At 44.3% G+C, this 24,289-nt stretch overlaps 1 protein-coding gene across 1 annotated transcript; it reads right to left on the minus strand.

The window, feature by feature from the left end:
- Positions 1 to 4,342: 4,342 nt before the first annotated feature.
- Positions 4,343 to 22,157, minus strand: LOC149315332 (kelch-like protein 28). Its single transcript, XM_089522980.1, has 5 exons — positions 22,085 to 22,157; positions 18,525 to 19,423; positions 11,792 to 12,235; positions 9,765 to 9,973; positions 4,343 to 9,398 (listed from the first exon to the last, which is right to left on the minus strand). Exons 2-5 carry the CDS (start codon positions 19,421 to 19,423, stop codon positions 9,235 to 9,237), a joined length of 1,716 nt encoding a protein of 571 aa, XP_089379106.1. The 5' UTR covers positions 22,085 to 22,157; the 3' UTR covers positions 4,343 to 9,234.
- Between the last annotated feature and the right edge of the window lie 2,132 nt (positions 22,158 to 24,289).

The following is a 24,289-nucleotide window of genomic DNA, read 5'->3' on the forward strand; positions in this document are numbered from 1 at the left end:
AAAGATATAAACAAGCCCTCTTTTGTTCTGGGTCAGCTGTGGGCACATTTGGAAATAACTGGAAATAATTGGTATATTCTGACATAAATAAATCATTCAGGGAAGAAGCATATCATAACAAAACAAAGGATAAAGATGAAAAGTGGCTAAGATATGAAGATTTAATTACACAGAATTCGGAAGGAAAATATATAATGAAAGCAACTGAACAAATATGTGGAAAATAAAAAAAAGATTGGTTTCTATATAATCAAATAAAAAACCGCTTGAATGTAGATAACAGAGATGTTGGCTTCTCCAAGGAAAAAAATGAAATTGACAGAACTATAATGAATGGCCAAAAGAAACAAATATCTCAATATTGTAAGTTACTGAAAGAAAGGAATTTAGAAAGTGGAACCATTAAACCTTGTAGGATAAGACGGGCTCAGGACTTCAAAAACCATTACAATTGAGCAGTGAGAGAAATCCTGGAAAGAAACAAATCAATTTACCCTTTGCCAAAACTACAGAGAAAGTTATCTGAAAAGGTTGTACCGATGGTACCTAACCCCACAAAAAATACACCTGATATCTAAAACCAGTAACACAAAGTGCTGGAAGTGTGAGAAACCTAAAGGGGATTTTTTTCATATGTGGTGGTTATGCCCTAAAGCGGAAGAATACCGGAAGAATCGCAGACTCATTGGAAGAGACCGCCAGGGCCATCCAGTCCAAACGCATGCAGGAGGTTTTAGGTATTTTTAATCCGTTTGACCCTAATATTTCTTTGTTGAATATGACTCTTGGGGTGAAGATTTTGAAGCATAATAGAATTATTCTGGATATGGTGACAATTGTGAGGATTTTCTTTGCAGAGCAATGGAAAAGTCTCAGTTCCCCATTAATTAATACATGGTTAATAAAATTGTACGAAGCTAAAAATATGAATATTTTATTCACATTATTGAAAGAGAAATCTAAAGAAAGTTATGAAAAAGAATGGGATTGTCTTAACTTATATGAGGAGAGAATGAATTTATCAAAAACTAGTTAGAGATAAATTTCTTTTTGATATTCTATCTCACTTTTATATTACTTTTTGAACAATACTATAGTAGCTAATATGAGAGTAATGGCTTTGAAGACAACTAAAGGGGAGAAAGCTAAATAGGTTTTCATATTGAAGGTAGATCTACTTGTAATGCAAGTATGGATAGAAGGTTTAATATCCTCAGAAACCTTTTTGAAAATATATGTATATATCTGGATTGATTTATGTGATTGTCCTTTTTGATTGTCTTTTGTTTTATTTTGTATTTTTGTAATATGTTAATAAATTTGTTAAAAAAATTAATTGACTTCTAACAGGAAAGCAGATTTGAGGAGGCCTGGCATGGCCCACGCCAAATGCACATTTGCCTGGGTTGTTTAGCTGCCATCTGGGACTCAGCAAAGGACATCGACACACTCAAAAGGAAGACACACATGGAATAATTGGAAGGCTCAACGCTGATCTGTCCTGTCTGCTATGGATAGGATCCTATATAAGGCCAATTGCTAACATTTGGCAGCAGTGGGGACACTTTATTCTGAATAAACATGAATCAAAGATTGCCCTGGACATAATGGTGAGGGGGACCAGATGCCCTGACTGCAAAGGAGGACCAGGCACCGCAAAATGTAGGATGCTAAAGAAAAATGTTGGACATTGCAAAATAAAAATATACGTTAATGCTACCAAAACACACTGCAGAAATAATCCAGTTTGAGATTGCTTTAACTGGATGGCTCAGTGCTAGGGAATCCTGGGGACTTGTAGTTTGTTGTGGCACCAGGGCTCTCATCTCTTCTCCCAGTCAAAGGGCATTTCCAGGAAGGGAGAGGAAAACAGCGGATGTAAACAACTGGCTTCGCAGATGGTGCCGCCGAGAACGATTTGGATTCTTGGATCATGGGCTGCGGTTCCATGAGGAGGGACTTCTTGCAACAGACGGGTTGCATCTCACACCAGTTGGAAGAAATGTTTTTGCCAACAGTCTCAAGAACTTGATCAGGAGAGCTTTAAACTGAGTTATTTTGGGGAGGAAGACAATATTTTGGAAGACAGGAGTTCATCGAAGGTTGGACACAATTGTTATAGAGGGGACAAGGCAATGCTTACCAGTATCAGACGCCAGGCTCCAATCTGGGATGAAATGCAGGTGGATTGGACTCAGGTCACTAACTTAAGTGCTTTTATCTTTTTCAAACTGTATTCTGTCTGTAAGCAAATGATGTGTTTTAATATTGTAATAGTTTAATACCATTTTAATTGTCAGTTTTGTCAGTATTTAATTGTACTGTAGTTTTAGACTAAGTTGCTTTGGATCCGAATTTTGGAAGAAAATAAACATAACAACACAGAGCCCTGGTGACACAGTGTTTAAATGCTGGTTCTGCAGCCACTGACAAACCACAAGGTTGCGAGTTCGATCTTGAGGGCTCCAAGGTTGACTCAACCTTCCATCCTTTTGTAGGTCGGTAAAATAAATACCAAACTTTTGAGGGGGCAATTGGCTTAAAGACTGTAAACCACTTAGGGAGTGCTAGTTCACTATGAAGTGATATAGAAATGTACTTGCCTTTGCTATGATGGTGATGGTGATGATACCTGGGGCTGAGTTCTGATAGCAATCTGATGAGTTTCAGCTGGAATCCAATGTTGAATCTGATTGATTCCAATTGAGACTAAAATGAGCGCCCAGTGAGGAGTATTTATGGGTCCAAATTTGAGGAGGTTGGGCTTTCTCCCCAGGAATCCGAAAAACAATGGGATTCCCACCTAGTTGATGGTTTTAACTTCAGAGCTTCAAAAGGAATATTCCCTTTTATGATTAAACTAAACTTATATGGAACCTGCCTCTGGATTTCTAGGTTTTCAGAACTAGTAAAAATAGGCTTGTGTCCTAGCTAGTTACTCTGGTCTTCTTGTTGCCAAATCATTGATCTAAATCCATTTCCCCATTGAATACAATTTGTGGGTGCCCTCTTGGGACCGCTTGCAATTTAGGCAACAGAGAGAGAGAAGTCTTACTGAGGGCAATGCCCTCCTCCCACCCAGAGCTATAACCGCTTTTTAAAAAAGTAATTTTGATTTGATCTCCACATAATACTGCAATACTTCTTACAATTATCTTATATCAATCTATATCTTATAATATTAATTAACCCCTGTATTTGTCTAATGCTACATGTATACACTTAAACATTCTCAGTCACTCATTACTTGCCCTAAGTCAACTTCTAGTGCCTGTTGTATATAGTCGCAAGTCGCAACTTACCTGATTTCATGTGTGAGGTGTATGAGTTTTCCTTATATAACATTTTAACCAGCTTCAAAACTGAGTTAAAGACAATACTGTTCAGGGAAGCATTCCCAGACGTTGCATGATTGTTATCAAACAATATTTTAATTTGTTGTCTGCTACATTTTACTGTTTGAATGTTAACATGTATTAATATGTATTATATTTAATTATTTTCATAGAATGTATGCCATAGGCAGGTTTATTTTATCTATTTTGACTGTATGTACAGCACTGTGTAACTTTACAGTGCTATACAAATAAAGCTTAATAATAATAATAATAATAATAATAATGTATCCACATTCTATCCCTCTTTCCATTCCTTTCCTATCGCAATAACCCTGAGGGGCTGCCAAGGGCACCAGAGTCAATAATCAATTTTGACACCTAAGACATTGCCAACATTTTTGTTTTAGCTTTACTCTTGGCTGTTTTTCATGGTGTGGGGAATGGTTGAGGGTTGTGTGGGGGAAACAAAGCCTAGTTCCTCTTTTGTGGGAATTTCTGTAGCAGTTTGAGCAAATTTCCAGCAACGTTTTTGACCTTAAAAATGATAGAGGCCATGACTTTGGGTGTCTCCTGGAGAGGTGCATTAAGAAGCCAGGGACTATCTTTTGGGCACACTATCCCCACTGCTGCCTTTAATGATGACACAGAGAGAACTTGCATTTTTAAAATTTGAACCAAGTTTTTTCTCCGGCTGCACCTGTAACACAGAAATAATCCAGTCTGAGACCACTTTAATTGCCATGGCTCCATGATATGGAATTCTGGGACTTGTAGCTTTGTGAGATATTCAGCCTTCTTTGTCACAGTGCTTTTGGTGCCACAATAAATACAATTCCCAGGATTCCACAGCATTGAGCCATTGCAGTCAAAGTGGTGTTGACATGGATTATTTCATAGTTGGAAGGGACCCCAAGGGCCATCTAGTCAACCCCATTCTGCCATGCAGGAACTCTCAATCAAAGCATCCCTGAGAGATGGCCATCCAGCTTCTGTTTAAAGACCTCCAAAGAAGGAGGCCCCAGCACCCTCCGAGGGAGTGTGTTCTGCAGTGCGGATGCAGCCTTCTCCTTCGTTTGGGGATTGACAAAAAAGAAAGAGGCAGAATTACAAGGAAAGAAGGCCCAGCCAAACCACTTCCATTCACAGATTTATTTTAGTAAACATTGCACATTCAAATGAAATGTTCTTCCGATTGGAACAGAGCGTCTTCACAATCAGCCGATGGAAATGAACCAAGACATTGGCGAGCTGTTTCCCACTTTTGTGAGGACGATGATGGCTGGGAAGCGGTGAAAAGACAGGACAAAGGCCTGGGGGCAAGACGGGGGAACGCCCCGGTCAAGCTGGGGAAGGGGCCGCCCGATAGATCCAGAGGAAGCCACTCGGGGCAGGCAAAAATCCACCTGGAAAAGGGACAGCACATGGAAGGGGGTCAGAATCCAGCTGAAAGCTAGTTTTGCCTTGGGAGTCCAAGTGGGAAAACAGCGCAATGAGTAAGGCAGAAGAGAGATCAATCCTCGCTGGTTCTGTAATGAATTCGTAAGGGGTTTTAAGGCAAGCTGTGGGGAGAGATTTTGTTCTTTAACACAAGTGGAAGAAGAAGGAGGAAGAGGAGAAGAAGGGGTCTCAAAGGAACATGGAAAGTAGCCATCCATCCCTGGCGACAGGGAAGGAGATGGATAGAAAGCAAAGCAAAACCAAGGAATAAATGAAGAAAGAAAGGCTATCTTGAGGTCTTGCTGATGGCCTGGCAACAGAGCTTTTGCACAGATGGAGACCATGATCAGCTGGCTTCTCAAGAAACTTGGCCGATATCAATAACAGACAGACTCGCTTCCCAGGCCATCGTCACTTTTCAGAAGGAGCATCGAAATATCAACCAAAGAGGGAGTCCCTCCAGAAGGAAGCAGGAGGAGGAGGAGGAGGAGGAGGCAAAACACAAGGACCTCCATGAAGAAAACACTTCATGTCGTTTGGAGGAAAGCCTCCTTTAATGGGGAAAAAGGAGCTGCACCCTCCCTAAAGTAAACTTCCTGAGGAAATCAAGTAAAAACCAAGAGACACAGCAAAAAGGGGGAAAGACAACCAAAAAACCCCCAAGCATCAGCAAACAATCAAGTTTGTGACAAACAAAAATTCAGAAATAAAACAAGAAATAAAACCAGGCCAACTAAAACAAAAGAAGGAAAGGAAGGCTATCTTGGGCAGTACGACAGAGGAGACCAGAAGACTTGGTAGCCACCTGGCCAGAAAGACTCGGGGGCCATTTTGCCTATCCTCAGCCTGGGCAAGCACTGCCACTCCGACTCCATTTTATATTTCCTGACAGAAAGGAAAAGGCTCTCCCAAGCACAGTCCAACAGACGCCACACGGGCAAGCTCTCCATTTAGCAAAACAGCTTCCATTTTGCTGCCAAGAAGGGACTGGATAGAGTCTTCCCTCTTGAGATGGGAGAGGAGGCTGGCACAAGAAAGAGCTTTTCCAGATTTGTAGACACTTAGTGCACGCGCACATACCAAATCCCGCCTCATTTGTATACAAAACTGTGGGTCTATCCACTTTTCCTCCAAAAAACGAACAAGGGTCTGTACATAAGCAACCGGTATGCTTTAAAGTGCTTTCCCATCAATGTTAACAGTTGTTTCAAACTGTTTTTCTCCAACTGGGTGATCATTCCTCCAAAGGCCTCCTTTGGCCTTTGCCTGAGCACTTGGGCTCCCAAACTGAAAAATAAAAGAGCAGAGTGAATTTGCTGAAACCCAACATTTCCTGACACAGACAACCATCGACCCCAGTGAGGAAATATTACTCTGCAAGGAGTTGATCTGGTTGTGACTAAATAAACTGGTTTTAGATCCTTAACTCATCTCCTTTTGATGCAGACAGTCTGCCTCATTGAGAACCAAATGGCACTCCCTGCAAACAAGCCAGGCATACAAAATTCAAACCCATTAGTCATGTTGTTAGTAAGGGCTGCTCACTGAAGGCTCACTCTCAAAGTGTCCTCTCCTCAATTAAAAGTAAAGAGAGAAAAAGCTGTGACATTAACTGGAACCCTATATTCAATAGACATCACTGCCTCAGAGAACAGTTTAAGAACAGAAAACCTTGCTGCAATCAAGATTCAATTTTTACTTTACCAAAAATACTGTACATTCATTCCTCTGAGAATTTCTGAGACCTGCCAGAGACAGTTAAATGCTCAGTGGGACACATAAAGACACAGCAAACAGCAAAAACGAGTCAAAAATGAGCTCTCCAAGAGGTTTCGCTACAACCCGTTTTATATCTCTCCATTCCTTTGCGATTCAAAACTTGGGAGTCTTTCTCCTTCCTTCTCTTGCTGGCTTGGCATCATTTCCTCCCATCCCAGAATCTTGCAAAGAGCTTCCCTGTCATCACTACATTCAAAACCATTGGAGACAGAGACCAGTATGCCTTTTTTAACCAAGCCATCCGGGGGTTTTTCCCAGCTGAAATGAAGCAGGACACAAAGCAGAAAGAGGAGTCACTCTGAAGCCTCTGTTAGTTGCTTAGGTCTGTAGTGAAGACTTCCTAGTAAATGGGAATTTCCCAAGTGCACAACTGTGTACATAAAAGGTCACCACAAAGGTTGCATTTGGCCATTATTGCTGCATAAGAAAGATCAGCAAGCCTCTGAAGCCACTTGGAAGCAAACATGATTGCTTAGTCAGCAAGTTGCTTGAAAACTCGACTCAACTCCCTGGTAGCTAAATAAGCAGAGTTTCAGGAACTTGTGGGAGGTTCAAGTGTTAGTAGAGACATAATGCAACGCCCTTCTTTCCTTAAAACTTTTTAAAAAAGAAAGTGTGCTCTACTGGTTTTAGTGTGAACATTTGCTCCTGGAAGAAGAGGAGAAGGAGAAAGAAGAGTATTTGCAGCTTTGTCAGCTGCCATTCATACCACAAGAACAAGGAACTATCGGTCTTTTATAGTCTCAGAATTAAAAATCTTAAATAAAACCACACACTAGTATTATTGCATGTTTGTGAATATGGAAAAGGGGTTGGGGGGGACATGCTAAAAGGGGTAATAGAACTATAAAAGGGGGAGAGGGGGAAAGACCACAACAGCAAATGAAAGTAAAGTTTCTTGTATGAAGCAGAAATATATGCTGGCAGACACACACAAAAAAAGAAAGTGGAACAGTTTCAGCCCCTAATAAGCAGTAAGGATCTTGTGTCTCTCCCTCATTATTTAAAATTAAGTTCCAAGATATCCCAAAGAGGGTATGCTCCGATTTCAATCTGCTCAAGAGCCGGGCTGGCGAATAGGCAGCCTCCAGCTCATGTTGGATTGCAACTTCCATCAGCCCCAGTCCATGGCGAAGCAAGATGGAAACTGCAGCTCAAGAACAGTCTGCTCTGAAATCTGAAGAAGCAGTGCCCCATCCTCTGGAAAAGTTTGGCTGAAATGAAAGGGAACAGAACAGCAATGAGGGAGGGAGAACACGCCATGGGAGAAATAACTGCCACCCAATACTAGTTTAAAGAAAATGAGAGAACTAGAGGGAACCACTGCGCTTTCTCTTCAGCTTCTATTAAGAATCTGCTTGACTGGGATTTCTCCAGATGAACTAATCATAAAAAATAAAAGTTAAAGGTTTGATGTATTTGACAGGCACAGATGAACAGGTAAGGAAAACAAGAGAGTGACATCAATCCACCACGTCTGAGGTTGGCAACGTCCACTAAAGACAACAAGGTGAATTCTCCATCCCTTTGGCCAAGCCTTAGCACAATCCCTTTGGGAAGATGTCCCTCTGACTTCAGTGGGGCTTCTTCTCTTCCAAGAGATTTATTTAGCACCATGTTACAAGTCTGGACATTCCGAAAACCCTGGTGGTATATTATTTCCCGTTACATGTAGGCTGATGAACAAAAGGCATGCACTACTAGTGGGGCAGCAGGAGGGAGACTGCTGGCAAGCTCTGATATATCATTTCAGAAACCCCAAGATGCCCAGAAGGGTTTTTCTGGCTAGAGCTTTCCCTCTTGTCAGTTTGGAAAGCTACATGGCTCTTTCCATACAGATAAGGATGAGGGTAAAACAAGTCATGGTTCAGATGTGTAGCCAGGGGTCTAAGGAGTCCAAGGTTAAAAGGGCATTTGTGCACTGATGGCTCTCTTATCAATAATTACAACAATAGTAACAATAAGTTTTTCAACTTAAAGCAAGCCACTCCATTCTAATAATCTTCAAATTCCCATCAGCAAACAAAACAAAACAAAACAGGGTGCGTGTGTATGTGGGGGTTGCTGCAGGCAAATGGATCTATGGCATTGTTTATATTAACAAACCTTGAGTGAAAGGGGTGGGGGGGTATTCAGCTGGAGGGGGAAATTAATGAAGCCCTTTAATTAACTGTTCATAAAAAACTGTGAAGCCATGACGGTCTCTCGATGCCAAGAGGGCATCAGACATCTACTGAGACAAGTCTGCTTGTGTGATACGTTCAAAGGCTCCCGCATCTTCAGCAGGGCTACCTAGGTCAGGCATAGGAGAATATGGAGGAGGAGGAAAAGGCCCAAAGCTCTGAGTCAAGGAGTTCCTACGCCTACTTCAGGCAAAACACAGCACTTTGTACGTCAAGACAGGTCCTTTCATGCCCGTGTGACAGACCACAGGAGAAAGATTCAACTTTCCCCATCCCGAAGACAGGATCTTTGTAACCAGCAGAGACCAGGCACAGTCCTATGCAGGTTTCCACCTTCAGCGTTTCCGCAAGCCTTTCTTTCCTTCCTTCCTTCCTTCCTTCCTTCCTTCCTTCCTTCCTTCCTTCCTCTCTCTCCTTTTCCAAGAAAAACAGCTTCTGGTCTCCACCACAGGCTGGGCATCTTTCTGCTGGCTGAGTCCTCCAGGGCATCCTCCCCTTCAAAGTGCAGTCAAGCCAAAATTGCACCGGCAGTACAACATCCCAGCCGTGTCCAGCCAGCTGTCTGAGATAGGGTCATACTTCTGTACAGTGTTCAGGTAGGATGAGCCTGAGTGTCCACCGACGACATAAAGGTATGTGTCAATGACAGCGGCTCCAACTCCTATGGGGTTGGCAGGCAGGAGAAAGAAAAGAAAAAATGATATATGTTGAACGCTTAAGACACAAACTCTTTGAGAGGAAAAGAGAGAGAAGTAGACTCACACCTCCTATGGATAATCTTCCCCAAACCTTCCAGTACTTACAACTCTGAAACTGCAACACTTCCCTATTGCATTGGCATCCACCCTTTGTTATTAATGAATTTGACAAAACAGTCATTTATTTTTAAAATATTTTTTTGTAGCAAAATGAACACTGCCAAATTTTCCAAAGGAGAAATTTCCACCAATTTATCACTTCTGGTCAAATGCCACATTGGACAGCACTGTGAAGCCAACCTGTAGCAAACCCTGAGGTTTCTTCCTACCTGTTCTGGGTTCCTTCATCGGCCGGCAAATGCTCCACTGGTTTTGGTGCGGATCGTACCGCTCAATGCTGGACAAGTGAGATACGCCGTTATGGCCCCCAACGACAAATATGAAGCCCAGCATAACCCCAACACCAAAGTTTATTCTTTTGTCAGCCATGGGGGCAACGGTCTCCCAGGAGTCTTTGCTTGGATCGTAACGTTCCACACTGCAGGTGCAGACAAACAACAGAGTCAGGGACAATGTTTGACAATGATTAATCTTATGAAGACTGTGTACTTGTGTTCATGAGGGACGAGATATGTAAAATCTTTGGAAATTCCAGGAATTTTTTTTCGGGGGGGAAGAGGGGGAAGGAGAGATTGAAGAAATTGCAGTACAGTCTCAGCATTTGACAGTCACCATTTAGGAATGTAACATGGACAATGTACAAATGGGCTTGGCATAAAAGTGCCATGTTTGATATATTAAAGGTATGGTTTATTCAGAAAATAAGTACAAGCTTTACTTTAAAAATATTATTGCTACAAACTGAACTGCAAAGTCCTGAAGTGTAAAGAACCCCTTTGTTTTTGCCAATTTACAAGGGACAGGCAAAAGCAAAAAGCTGTCAAGACGGATGTCTTCTGACAGGCCTTCCCCAAGTAGTCCACTGGGTCACCTGATGATACGGTCCACCATACAGAATACCCCAAATTGCCATCTCCCTGTCACCGATTGTTTTAACGACTGTTTGATTAGTATTTTATTATTTCCATTTTATTATTTCCATTTTGAAGCCAAGACCTCCCTCCGGTCCATCTGCCTTGATCCAGGCCTCGGAGGTAGAGGAACTGCTGGACCTCTTACCCTCTCCCTCCACCACTCCCTTCTTCTCCTTCTGTGTCATGTCTTTTTAGATTGTAAGCCCGAGGGCAGGAAACCGTCTAACTAAAAAGATTGCATGTACAGCGCTGTGTAAATTTACAGCGCTTCATAAATAAAGGTTAATAATAATAATAATTGTTATATAGATCCTATAATGTTATTTTAGAAGGGAAGGGATAATGGGATTATTTTTATATTTTATATGTATATTGTCTGCATTTTATATGTATATTGTCTGCATTTTATCACTGTTTGTAAGCTGCCTCGATCCTGTTGGAGAGGCAGGATAAAAATAAAATGTTATTATTATTATTATTATTATTATTATTAATAAAGCATAGCACTAATGCAGAAAACCCAGTAGATAAAAGAACCTGAACACCTGCTGGGACAGAAAGATCTTCACTTCTTGGCTGAAGGATAGTGAGGAAGGAACCAATCTAGTTTACCTGAGAAGGGAATCCCAGAGTCTAGGGGCAGCTGCGGAAAAGGCCCTGCCTCCCACGTAACCAAGAAATCTGCCTGTTAGGGTTTGGGATTCAGCAAAACTCCTCCTGCAAAGGTCTTAATTGTTCTGGGAGGCTTTATATAAAACCCTGTATGGATCTGAGCCATATAGAGCAATGTGGCAGAATTATTTAAGTTCTGGACTAGGATTAGAATTCCTGCTTGGCCATGGAAATCCACTGGGTGATTTTGGCCAAGTCACTCTCCATCTCAGAAGAAGACAATGGTAAATTTCCTCTGATTAAACCTTGCCAAAAAAACCAACAATAGTGCCACCTTAGGGGTTAGCATAAGTTGGGAACAACACACAGCAACATATTGGGCTTAACCACTGAAGAGAAGGCATGTACTTATGTGCGTATTTGTGAATGAAATGAGAGAGAATGGTTTCCCCCCAGGTGCATTTACACTATAAAAATATTGCAGTTTGACACTACTACTTTAAGAGCTATACCTCCATCCTATGGAATTCTGGGAGTTGTACTTTTACAAGGTCTTTAGTCTTCTTTGCCAAAGAGTGCTGGCACCTCAAAAAATTACAAATCCTAGGACAATTTGTAGGACGGAGCTACAGCAGTTACAGTGGTGTCAAACTGCATTATGTCTACAATACAGATGCATCCCCCAAGCCCAGCAGTGTCGCAGCACCCACCTGTTCATATGGGCAGGGCCATAGCCACCGATGGCATAGATCATGCCATCCAGAACAGCTGCAGCAAAGCAGCTCCTGGTTTTGCTCATGGGTGCCACAGGCTGCCACTCCTTCACCTTCGGAATGTACTTCTCCACAGACTGCAGGTATGACTGGCCATTATAGCCGCCCAAGGCATAGATTTCTCGTGATAGAACAGCAACCCCCAGGGTGCTTCGGCTGTCGTTCATGCTTTCTATGGAGGTCCAGGTATTTGTATCGGGGTCCCAGCACTCCACTGAGCTCTCATGCTTCCGATAGTTGATGCCTTGACACATGTGGGTGGCAATCCCCCCAATCACATAGATTTTCTGATCAAGGACACAGACACCAAATTCATAGCGTGGGACACTTAGAGGTGCCAGTCCTATCCAGGTGTCATTCTGGGGAAAGTACATCTCCACACTAAGAAAAGGGAAAAGAAGTAAAAGAAGCTGAAAGGCAAAGCATGAAACTCACAGCAAGGCAAAAATTCATGGACTAGGAGTGTTAGATTTTAAATAAATACTCTGCTTTGATCAGAACTCTTCTGTGATTAGTTCAAGTGGGATATTAACATGTTGGAATGTGTTGGAGAGTAAGATGGGGAAAGGTGTGGAAACCAAGAGGAATGACTTAGGGAGCCGAGTATGTGTAGCTTGGAGAAGACAGAGTTGTGCTGTTTATAACTGTTTAACAGTGAAATGGACTCTCCTTCTTTGGAGGTCTTTACACAGAGGTTGGATATAAACATACTGTTAGAATCCTGTTAGTATTCTACCAGATAGTGTTTGTAGTGTAGTATAGTAGTTGGCTGCCTAAGCCTAAGTTGTATTCGATGACCCCAAGGGAACTCACCACCTTAAAGGAGTTTATTGAGAAGAACTTGGCCCGGGGGTTCATTAGGCCATCCACTTCGACGTTTGCTGCCCCTGTCTTTTTCAGGGAAAAGAAGGATGGCTCTTTACGGTTGGTCACAGGCAAGATTTTTACCAAGCTGGATTTGAGAGATGCTTACTACCGTGTTCGCATTAAAGAGGGGGATGAATACAAAACGGCATTTAATTGCCCCCTGGGGGCATTTGAGTACCTAGTTCTCCCTTTTGGCCTTGCGGGGGCGCCAGGGATTTTCATGAGGCATATTAACGAGGTACTACATGACCTATTGTTTGAAGGGGTCCTGGTATACCTGGATAATGTGCTTATTTACTCCAAAGACTTGGATAGCCACATTAAGTTGGTCCGAGAGGTACTCAAGAGACTGCTGGATAATCAGCTGTATGTAAAACTGTCTAAATGCCATTTCCACACAGAAAGATTGGACTTTTTGGGATATAGAGTTTCCAACCAGGGCATAGAAATGGATCCTGCTAAGGTGCAAACTGTACTAGACTGGGCGCCCCCTAGAAACCGCAAGGATGTTCAGAGGTTCTTGGGCTTTGCCAACTTTTATAGACAATTCATTCCGGATTTCGCCAGAATTGCTTTGCCTATAACTGATCTGCTTAAAACCAAAACAGTGGAGAAGAAAGGGGGGGAGGCAACAAAGGGGAGCAAGGGACCAAAGCCTTCTGCTCCAATTCGGTGGTCAGAGGAGTGCCAACGGGCTTTCGACCAATTGAAGTTGCTGTTCAGTAATGAACCCATTTTGCTTCACCCTGACCCAGATAAGCCCTTTGTTGTACAAGTGGATGCAAGTGACTTTGCTATGGGCGCTGTATTGTTGCAAAGGGACTCAGATGATAAACTAAGGCCATGTGCTTACCTGTCTAGAAGGTTCCAAAAGGCTGAGTTATCTTGGCCTTGCTGGGAGAAAGAGGCCTATGCCATAAAACACGCCTTAGAAAGTTGGCGGCAATTCCTAGAGGGGGCTCCACAACCTTTTGAGGTGTGGACGGACCACAGGAACTTGGAGGCATTGCAAACTCCTCGCAAACTGACCCCAAAACAGAGGAGGTGGGCCAAGGACTTTTATAAATACAAGTTCAAACTGAAATTCTTCCCTGGGCGCCAAAACATTTTGGCTGATGCACTTTCCAGGTTGCCACAACATGAGGGGAAAGAGGCCATTCCACTGGAAACTATCTTTTCCCCTGAACAGTTGGGCCTGGCAGTAATTACTCTTTTCCCCTGAACAGTTGGGCCTGGCAGCAAGGCCAAGGCTTCATCCCAGCCCCCTGCACAGGCTAAGTCTGAAACCCTGCTGGATGACGTTCTGCTACGGATCCAGCAGGTGGCAGAGGCAGATGACTGGCTACTGAGCCACAAGGACTTGCTGTCTCGTAATGCACAGGGACTGTGGGTAAAGAATTCTAGGGTCTATGTCCCTGCTTCCATGAGAGAGGACATTTTAAAGCTCTGCCATAATTCTAAAGCTGCTGGACATTGGGGTTATCTGAAAACTTGGCACAAACTACGCAATACTTATTGGTGGGAAGGTGTGCGCGCGGATGTGGATGCTTTTGTGAAAAGTTGCCCTGTTTGTGCTAGGGCCAAGCCTGTTGTGGGAAAACCCAGAGGTTTACTGCACCCTTTGCCCACGCCGGACTCACCCTGGAAACACATTGCTATGGACTTTATAACTGATTTGCCACCAAGTAAAGGCAGAGACACCATTTGGGTGGTAGTGGACTTGTTTTCTAAACAAACACATTATGTTGCTTGCAAGGGGATGCCTTCAGCTTCAAAGTTAGCTGACCTTTTCATTGCCCATATATATAAATATCACGGATTGCCAGATAGGATAATTTCGGATAGAGGCAGTACCTTCACCTCTAAATTTTGGAGGGTACTGCAGAAAAAGTTGGGGGTTCAATTGGCCCTCAGCACAGCCTATCATCCTGAGACTGATGGGCAATGTGAGAAAACGAACATGGCCCTTGAGAGATACCTTCGGTCCTACACTAATTATTTGCAAGATGATTGGTATGACTTACTCCCTCATGCGGAGGTAGCTTTCAATAGTGCTGTCCATAGGAGCACTGGACAGTCTCCTTTTTTGATTAACTATGGATTTGAACCTAAGTTGCTGCCTGCATTGCCTGCTGAGAAGTCTGACCCTATTGCGGTGACTCAATGGTCTGAGAAAGTCAAGGGAGCCTGGCCCATGATTACTAAAGCATTGCAGGACGCCAAGCGTCAATACAAAAAGTATGCGGACAAGAAAAGGTCAGATGGTTGGGACATTAAGCCTGGAGACATGGTCTACCTGTCCACAAAAAATTTAAAGTCCAGGTTTCCTTCAAAGAAGTTGGGTCCTAAGTTCATTGGCCCTTTCCCTGTTAAAAGATTGGTGAATGATGTCACTGCCGAACTCATTCTTCCCAAGTCCTATCGTCATCTTCACCCCGTTTTTCATTTCAGGTTGTTGAAACCAGATCGGAGCACGGGTCGGTGGAAGACTACTGACTCTCAGCCTCTGCCCATGATGATTGATGGGCAACAACACTTTGAAGTTGCTAAAATTCTGGACTCTAGGCTACATAAGGGCAAACTTCAGTATCTCATTCGTTGGAAGCATTTTCCTGTTGATCATGATGAATGGGTTTCTGTTGCTCATGTTAATGCGCCTGATTTGGTGGCTCGTTTTCATGCACAGTACCCTGACAAGCCTTCTCTTTCTGCTGTCACTTGATTTTGTTTTCAGCTATCTGTTAGGGTAGGGGGTTTTCTTTTTTTCGGGGGGCTGACTGTTAGAATCCTGTTAGTATTCTACCAGATAGTGTTTGTAGTGTAGTATAGTAGTTGGGGGATGATGGGGCTTTAGCTGCAGTAGAAGAGTAGATAGTGATGGTAGTGCCTAGCAGGGCCAGGTGTCTTATCTAGTGGCCTTGAAGGCCTGGCTCTCCGAGTGCTCAGAGCTGGGAATGTGCTTTCACTTCTGTGGGAACCAGGAGGGGCTTCGCTTGGCGGGTTTCTGCTTGGGAGGGGATTTGGCTTTTGGGAATTCTGTTACTTTGTCTTTGGGAGGGTGTGGTCAGTCTCAGCTAAGAAGCTGAGTGAGGCACATGTCTGATCCTGGATCTATCAATAAAGTGCTGTTGATTGTATCAATCAAGCTGACTGGTTGATTGTCTGGGATTCTGGGTGCTAACTCTGACACATATATATCTTTTATTTATATCCCGCTTTTTGTTAAAATAGTCAAAGCGGCATACAATATTAAAAATCATACACCATATCCCCCCTTAAAAAAGAATTAAACAATCAGAATTAAAATTACAAAAAAATATTACATCTAATAATGGTGGGCAGAATCATAACATATATGGAAGAGATCATTGTATGGCCGAGTACTTTAACCTGGAAAGACCTGCTGGAAGAGATCAGTCTTGACAGCTTTCTTGAAGCTGTCTAGGTTTGTAATTTGACGGATCTCGTGTGGCAGGCCATTCCACAGGTTGGGTGTGGTTGCGGAAAAAGTCTTCTGGGAGGTTGCAACTAATCTGGTCTGCAATAAGTTCCTTCCAGAGGACCTGAGTGTATGAGGTGGATTATATGGAAGTAGGCGATTCCTTTCCAGGTCTCCTGGTTCCAGAAAAGGGCGCAGTTGGCGTATCAGCCGAAGCGCTTTTGACCGTCGCATTCACCTGATTTGTCATCTGAAGTGACGGATCAAGAAGCACCCCCAAACTGCAAACAGTCCTTAGAGAAGAGTGTGAGTCCCTCCAGGACTGGAGGTCCCTGGTTTAGGAGCCCCTACTGTAAGTACCTCCATTTTATCTGGATTCAGCTTGAGCTTGTTTTCTCTCATCCAGTTCATTACTGCCTCAAGACACTGATTGAGGGGAGAAATGCCATCTGTTGTCATCACTGATGAGCGAGACATGGAGAAATATATTTGGGTGTCATCAGCGTATTGATAACACCTCGCCCCATGTCTATGAATAATTTCTCCCAGCGGCTTCATATAAATGTTAAATAGCATTGAGGACAGGATGGCACCCTGGGGGATGCCACAGTTTAGCTCCGTTTTCGAGGAGCGACAGTCCCCAAGCATCACCTTTTGGAATCTGCCTGAGATATGGCCATCTCTCAGGCAGTCTTTCATGGAAGAGCAGTGTACTTGATTTCCCTTGTGGTCACTTTCAGTTCTGTGATTCTATCTTTCTACTTTTGATCCTCAGTTTCCCAGTTCATGCTTCCTTTTCCACTGGATAGATTTGCCTAACAACTCACTTTCTCCTCAGTTTCAGTCAACCAGATGTTACTGACTGGGAATTTAGACCACTTACTTTTTGTAATTGTGCTAAGATGATACTTATGTATAGTGATTCCTTCAAATATTCTGTCAGTTTGTTTGGAATTGCTCTCAGAACTGCCTAACATTTAATACCTCTACTTCTGCCATGACTACAATCAATATATGTATTTACAACCTGCTTTTCCCCAAAACTGGAACTTGAAAATCGAAAATGGGAGCCACAATAGATAACTGTTAAAATAACCTTGATGCATTTGTTAACCCTTCACTGAAATGAGCCTTACTAACCTGAGTCCAAAGAAACATCTGGATTGTACATATCCAAATCTTGCCTTGTGTGATACAAAGAAACATGATCAATAAAAATCATTTCAGAGAATGTCCACTTAGCCTTAGAAGAGACTTTTATAATAACAAAATCCTGCAAGACTAAAACTCTCATTTTGTTATGCTCAGCTGTACTTTATACAAGCCACTTCCTGTTGGTCTGACTTGTAGACGGAAAGCCTGCCACCGACCTTGGTCTCATTCTGGTGTTAAGTAAAAACAAAGCCCGTTAATGAAGATTCTGGTTGTCTACACTGGCCTATGTGAGCAGCTGTTAAGAGGCCTTCCCTCCAGGCTAACTACCATTGCTCAGAGCTCTAACGAAAAGAAAATCAAGGAGGCAAAGCTCTACTGTGCGTGTGAGAGGCCCTCCTTCCATGTTCCAACTGCCATGGTGTGAACTCCGAGGGAGAGGTGCAGCCAGGCACAGCTCCATCTTGCCTGGGCCCAGCAACTGAGAAAAGGCCCTACTTCCATCCCAGCTGCGCCTGCTGTGGCTTCTGAGGGAAAGAAGAGCAGCCAGGCACAGCTCCACCATGCCTGGGCCCAGCAGCAGGCGACAGCCCTTCTCGCCATTCCAACCAACATTGCTCTGGCCTCTGAGAGTGAAAAGACCACCCTGTCAGTCCTTTTGACTCAAAGGTGGTATATAAATATTCTAAGGTAAGGAGGTAGGTTGATATTTTAGATGATTTAACTACTTTAAACTCTTCTACAGTACTCTCCCCATATTCTCTGGAGTTAGGGGTGAAGAACCCCCATAGAATACCTGTCTAGGCATCTCCAGGTCCTACAGTGCAACTCGATGGTCAGCATACAGATGCCCAGAGGAGTGTTTTCTCCAGGAACTTCTAGGTTCTCCAGCACACCAGAGGACCTAGAGATACCCAGAGAGAACATACTGAACAAAGCTGCAAATATCAAATCCACAAAAATCAAAGCTGCCAATGTGGAGGGTCAACTGTATCTGGTTTTAAACTGCCCTGTTTTAAGTGTTAAATGGTCTAATATGATTTTACTCTTTGAAATGATTTTTATTCTTTTAAACTTTTTCAGCTGGATCTTGCTGTCTGATCCCTGAGATTCTTGGATGGATCTAAGGCAGGCTATAAATACTTAGATTAATAGTAATAGACAAAAACAGTCTCATCCTTCCAGCCCCTTCCCGACTCTTGCTCTTCTCACCTTTCCAGGCAAGCAAAGAGGCCGGCCTTCCCTCCAACAGCACAAAGGACTTTGGGGGGGCAGCGAGGGCGTGTGGTCAGCACTGTCTGGTAGGAGAGCCGGTGCTCCGGCATGAAGTGGTACTTCAGTGCTTCATTCAGAAGGTGCTTGCAGGTGTGGTCATCACGGATGAGATGGTTGGCTTCGTAGAGTCGGGTGAGGAATTTGACGCTCAGCAGAGGCAGCCGAACGCAGTGGAGGAGCTGGGCCAGGTACTTCTGCCTCTCTTGGGCATCGTACTTGATCCAGGATTCCAGGGCATAGAAGACCATCTCCTCAGTCACCACGTTCAAGCAGTCGTTGGAGACAATTTCAACCAGCTCAGAATGGGTCAGTTCAAAAAACTCCTCTGTCTGACAGACCTCCTCAAAGTTCTGGCAAATGTACTTGCTGGCGGCCAGGTAGAGATCGTGGCAGCCGTACGTCTCGGCAAAGCGGGAGATCCCAATGCAGTTCCCGGGATCCAGCTGGCTCTCCAAGAAGCTGCAGCACTCCTTCAGCACCAGCTTGATCTGTAGGAGGTTGGCCGCAGGCAGGAGCGACTCCACGGTGTCCTGTGAGATGAAAACAGTCCCTGTGTAAGCGTACTCCACAATGGCTTGAAGGGCTGCCTCAGCGATGCACTGGAACTCCACCTCCGCATTCTCCTTCTCTGAGAGGTTGCCGCTGAACATGGCCTTGAAGTAGGGGCTGATGCTGGCCAGCACCACTTTGTGAGCATGGATCTTGACGTCTCCGACGCGAAGGATGACGTCACAGAGCTCATGGTGCTGCCGAAGGAGGTTCAGGCCCTGCAGAAGCTGCTCTGAATGCAAAGGGGTTAAGTTGGCAACCATGTAGGTTGGAGACGACCGGTCCATCTGTGGGGAAGAGGCAAGAGTACAATTCAGGCCTGAAGCAGAGCTATTTAGGAACATGAGAAATTGCTTTCTGCTGGATCAGACCCTTGGTGTGTATAGTCCAGGACCATCAGTTCTGACTGGAAAGGTGCTCTGAGTTGGAAGAGCCTGCAATTCCAGGCCACTCTGACACTTTGTTCAGTACAGAAAATTGACCCAATAATGATCTAAGCTAAACTTTACTGGTACCAAATGGATGGAGCAGGTGATCCACAAGGGAGGAAAGCACCACACAGGAGAATCAGACCTGTATATTGTGCATAATACTGGGACCATCCCATGGCCAACACTCCAGATCCTCATCCCTAGATAGTGTGACCTCTTGACAGGGCAAGGTAAGGGATCCCTGGGATTATATAGGGCAGAAGTAAACAAAAGGAAACTGAACTGCACAGGGGTGACCCATGCCTTATCCTAATACAGTTGGCCCTCCGTATGCATGGATTTTCTATCCATGGATTTGAGCACACATGGCTTGAAAATATTCCAAAAAAGTTTAAATTCCAAATAGCAAATCACCATTGAACACACTCCTTTGTGTTCCTTGAAGGTCTTTAAGCAGAGAATGGATGGCTACCTGTCGGGGATGCTTTGATTGAGAGTTCCTGCATGGCCGGGGGTTGGACTGGATGGCCCTTGTGGTCTCTTCCACCTCTATGATTCTATGCTTTTCCATTTTATATATGGGACACAATTTTGTTGTGCCATTATATTTAATGGGACTTAAACACCCACAGATTTTGTTATCCATGGGGGGTCCTGGAACCAAATCCCAGCAGGCAGCAAGGACCCAGTGCAGCAAGGATAACAAGGACCCACTGTAGCTATGAGGAGGACAGTATATGCAGGTGGCTCCCCTGGTCTGTTCCCAGCGGTCTCTACATCCTTAAACTACCAAGCTGAAGGTTAAGCTACCTAGCAAACTGCTAGACAAACACAAAATAACCCTTCTCATGCCACTGGACAGCTTTTAACATTTGGCCATGATGCTGACAGGGCTTCTGGAACCTATCTGCCTTGTACCAGGAAGCCACATCCATCACACTGGAATCACTTCCCAGCAGTTCAAGTGGGTCTCCCCCCCCCCAAAAAAAAAACCCCGTTCTGATCCAAGCATCAACCAGACCTGACCTTTCTTGACTTCTGAAATCTAAAGTTGTCGGGTGTGTTCAGGGATATTTATTTATTTTATAGACCGTGACAAGACTGTGGTTTGTGCTCTGCTGCATCTTGTAGTCACTGCCAAAAACGACACATACACAGTTTTCACCTCCAGGGCAGCATAGGGCCCAGGCAGACAGGCCAAAACAAAACTGCTTTGGGTCACATTGCAGGTATGCTGTTTAAACGATGCGCACATCTTAAGAGGCCGGAAGCTGTGCCAAAACTGTGCTCCAGTCTTTAGGATGGGAGCGTGGTTTTGGTGTGGCTTCTGGCCTTTTAAGACGCGTGCATCAGTTAAAAATAACTAAGTAAATATAATAAACACTATGAACTAACTGGCAATTTACTGTCCTTTTATGGCACTGAAAACCTGCTGATTGTGGCCACCAACTCATAGAGATAGATTCTGACAGACTCTCACCAATCTGAAGGAGGAAGAATATTCCTAATCGCAAGGCTGTGTTCTCATTCTTAAGCCTGGGATGCTCTGTGCCTCTTGGGCGCTGCGTTTCGGAGATGGAGGGAAGGAGAAAGGGAGAAGAACACACAGAGGAAGGCTAGCATGGTGCTATGGTTTGGGTACTGGCCTATGACTCCCGAGAGCCGGGTTCAAAACCCAGTGGCTGACCTCAGCCTGAGAGGATGGCAAGGGCAAAGCCCTTCTGGGCAGATCCTGCCAAGAAAACCCTCCGATGTCCGTCAAAAACAAGAGAGAGACAGAGTTTGCTATCAGCCTTCGCCCTGAGGCTCCCTCCCTTCCAGAGCTATAGACCCTTGAGATGAACAGTAAGAGAGAGGGAAGACAGCAGCACTAAGAGCCACTTCTCCTCAGGGCCCCTGCCTTCCTAGGCTCCAGAAACTCGCCAGGGCTGCATCTGCGCTTGACGCCGCTTTCCCTGCCATGGCTCCATCCTCTGTGGCACCAGAGCTCTCTGGCAGCTCACAGAACTACCAATCCCAGGATTCCATAGCACTGAGTCATGGCAGTTAAAGCGGCGTCAGACTGGATTGATGCTTTCAGCCCCAAAAAAGGCAAAGGGAGGCCCTCTGCTCCGAACCGTCTTCCCCCAAGAAACCCTTGGGACGGGCCTTTGCCCGAGGGAGGCACGCAACGACACAAAGGCCATGGAACGCAGGCCGAGATCCCTGCCTCTGGGCCACGATTCAAGACCGGAGCGATAGCACAGGATCCAACTGTTGGACTGAAAGGAGGCAAGGAAGGAAGGGCAGCTCCTGGGAGCAGAGGCAGACAGCGCTTCCGGCCCCTTGGCTGACTCCACTGGCATCCATCTGCCTCCGGCGACGCACGATCGGCCGCCTCTAGCCTCAAAGAGGCCAGGCACCCAGGACCCAGGGACCCCGGGGCCGGAGGGAAGGCTGGGGAAACCGCGCCTCACTCGGAACGGAACCCAAGCCCAGAAGAAGGCCAACCAAGGGCTCAGGCCCTTCCCTCCTCACCGGGGTCACGGCGGGACTCTGGCTCCCTTCTTCCTTTCCTTTCAGGCGCAAAGACAACCGAGCGGAGAGCGGAGAGCGCAGGCTGAGCGAGCACCGGAAGAGGCGGGCCTCAAGGGACAGGGCACTTCCGGCCCTGGGACGCCCCTCCCCTCCGACAGCCCCCGCCCTGACTCTGAGGCAAAGTAGCCTTAGCACCAATACGTCAACATCACCATCAGCAGATTAAGATGGAGGCTGTGGCTGTGTTTTCTATTCCCCGCCCCACTCTGAGGGAAGGGACTACAACTCCCGGCGTGCCCCGCGCGGAGGAAGGCGCCCGGGAGTGACGTCACCACGCCTGGCCTACCGGCTCCCCCCTCCCGGCCAGGCTGAGGCTTCATGCGAAACACGGGAACACTTTTATAGACATATATACACAGATTTCGCACGTGTGTGTATACACACACACACACACACACACATATGTAATACATGCACATGTGTATATATATATATATATATATATACACACAGATATATAAATATGTAATACATGCATATGCGTATAAATATATATATATATTAAAATTTCTATAACACACACATATAAATACTGTATGTATATAAATAGTATATATATATATTTATATATACAAACTATACGTATAAAAAGAAACATATATATAATATATATATAATTATGTATATAAAGCATTATGTACATTTATATATATATAATATGTATAAGATAAAATTATATGTATATATATATATATATATATAAACTTCATAACATATGATAATAATAATAATAATAAATGATCTTTTTCATAGTTTTTGTGGGCTTTTGGGACTCTGTGGCCACGTTGCAGAAAACTGTCTTCCCGACGACGTTTGTCCAGCTGCATCTGGTAGGGTCAGCTGATGGCCGACAAGACACAGGCCAATCCCTCCTGCATTCCCAGGCTCACACAGGATATATCCACCCAACGCCTTTCCAGGCAAGCATTCTCTGAAGATGCCACAGATGCTGCTTGAGAAACATCAGGAAGAAACTCTGCTAGAACATGGCCACAGAGCCCCCCGAAAAACCCACCAAAAGCTATGGATGCCGGCCATAAAAGCCTCCGACTTACAATACATTATATTCCACTTAAGCAGGTTACAGCAGTAAAATAACATACAATTAAAAGAGAAATGCATTAAAAATTCCCAAATCCCCAACCTTCCCCTGAACATAAAAAGACAATCAAGTCCCAAAAAGAGATTAAACCAGAGAAGAAAAGTTAATAGCATTAATGTACAAATACACTAAAACAAGATAAAAAATGTTCAGGCGAGAACAAAAGCTAAAAGGCAGAGGATGAAGGGAGAGAGAAAGCAAGGCGGGTCAGGAAAGCGCTTCGGTCTGGAAAGGAAGGCCAGCTGCCTCAAATATGTATATAAAATAACATATACAAATTACACATATATACATAAAATGTATGTATAAAAATAACATTTATTTATATTTCCCACTTCTCCCTTTGGATCAAAGCAGGATCACAACAGTAAAAACATCATAAAATCATAGATAATACAAAATACATCAATTAAAATGAAAAATAAAAAGGGGAAGAGTCGTTAGAGTGTTGCTGAGAATCGTAAGAATGGAGTCATCATATTCAGATGTTCAAAATCAGATTAGAGGAGGAGACCCGTTCGATCGGCCGCCAGAAGAGATCCATCCTCAATGCCCTCTTGAATGATTCCAAAAAAGAAGGTATTGGACGGATCTCTTCCGGTAAGTTGTTCCAAAGTCTAGGGGCCATGGCAGAAAACGTTTTACAAGAGGTGGTTTTCAACCAGGTTTTGGTTTGTTCTAATATCTTTGTGCCAGATGTCCTGAGAATGTGGGCGGATTGTGTAGGGAGAGGCGTTCCTTCAAGTAACTTGGGCCCAGGCCATGTAGGGCTTTATAGGTAATAACTGACATTTTGTATTGCGCCCGGAAGCTAATCGGCAGCCAATGTAGAGATTTCGACACCGGTGTCATGTGCTCTGACCTCAGTGTCCTGGTGATCAGTCTGGCTGCAGCATTCTGAATCAGTTGGAGCCTCCGAACTTGGTACAAAGGCAGCCCCATGTAGAGCGCATTACAGAAATCTAGTCGAGAGGTTACCAGTGCATGTACTCCTGTTCCAAGGTCCCCCTGAGCCAGGAAGGGACGCAGTTGGCGTATCAGCA

This window comes from Sceloporus occidentalis, unplaced genomic scaffold (genome assembly GCF_023333645.1).
Source record: "Sceloporus occidentalis isolate IW3139 unplaced genomic scaffold, rSceOcc1.0.p SCAF_4, whole genome shotgun sequence".
NCBI classification, from domain to species: Eukaryota; Metazoa; Chordata; class Lepidosauria; order Squamata; family Phrynosomatidae; genus Sceloporus; species Sceloporus occidentalis.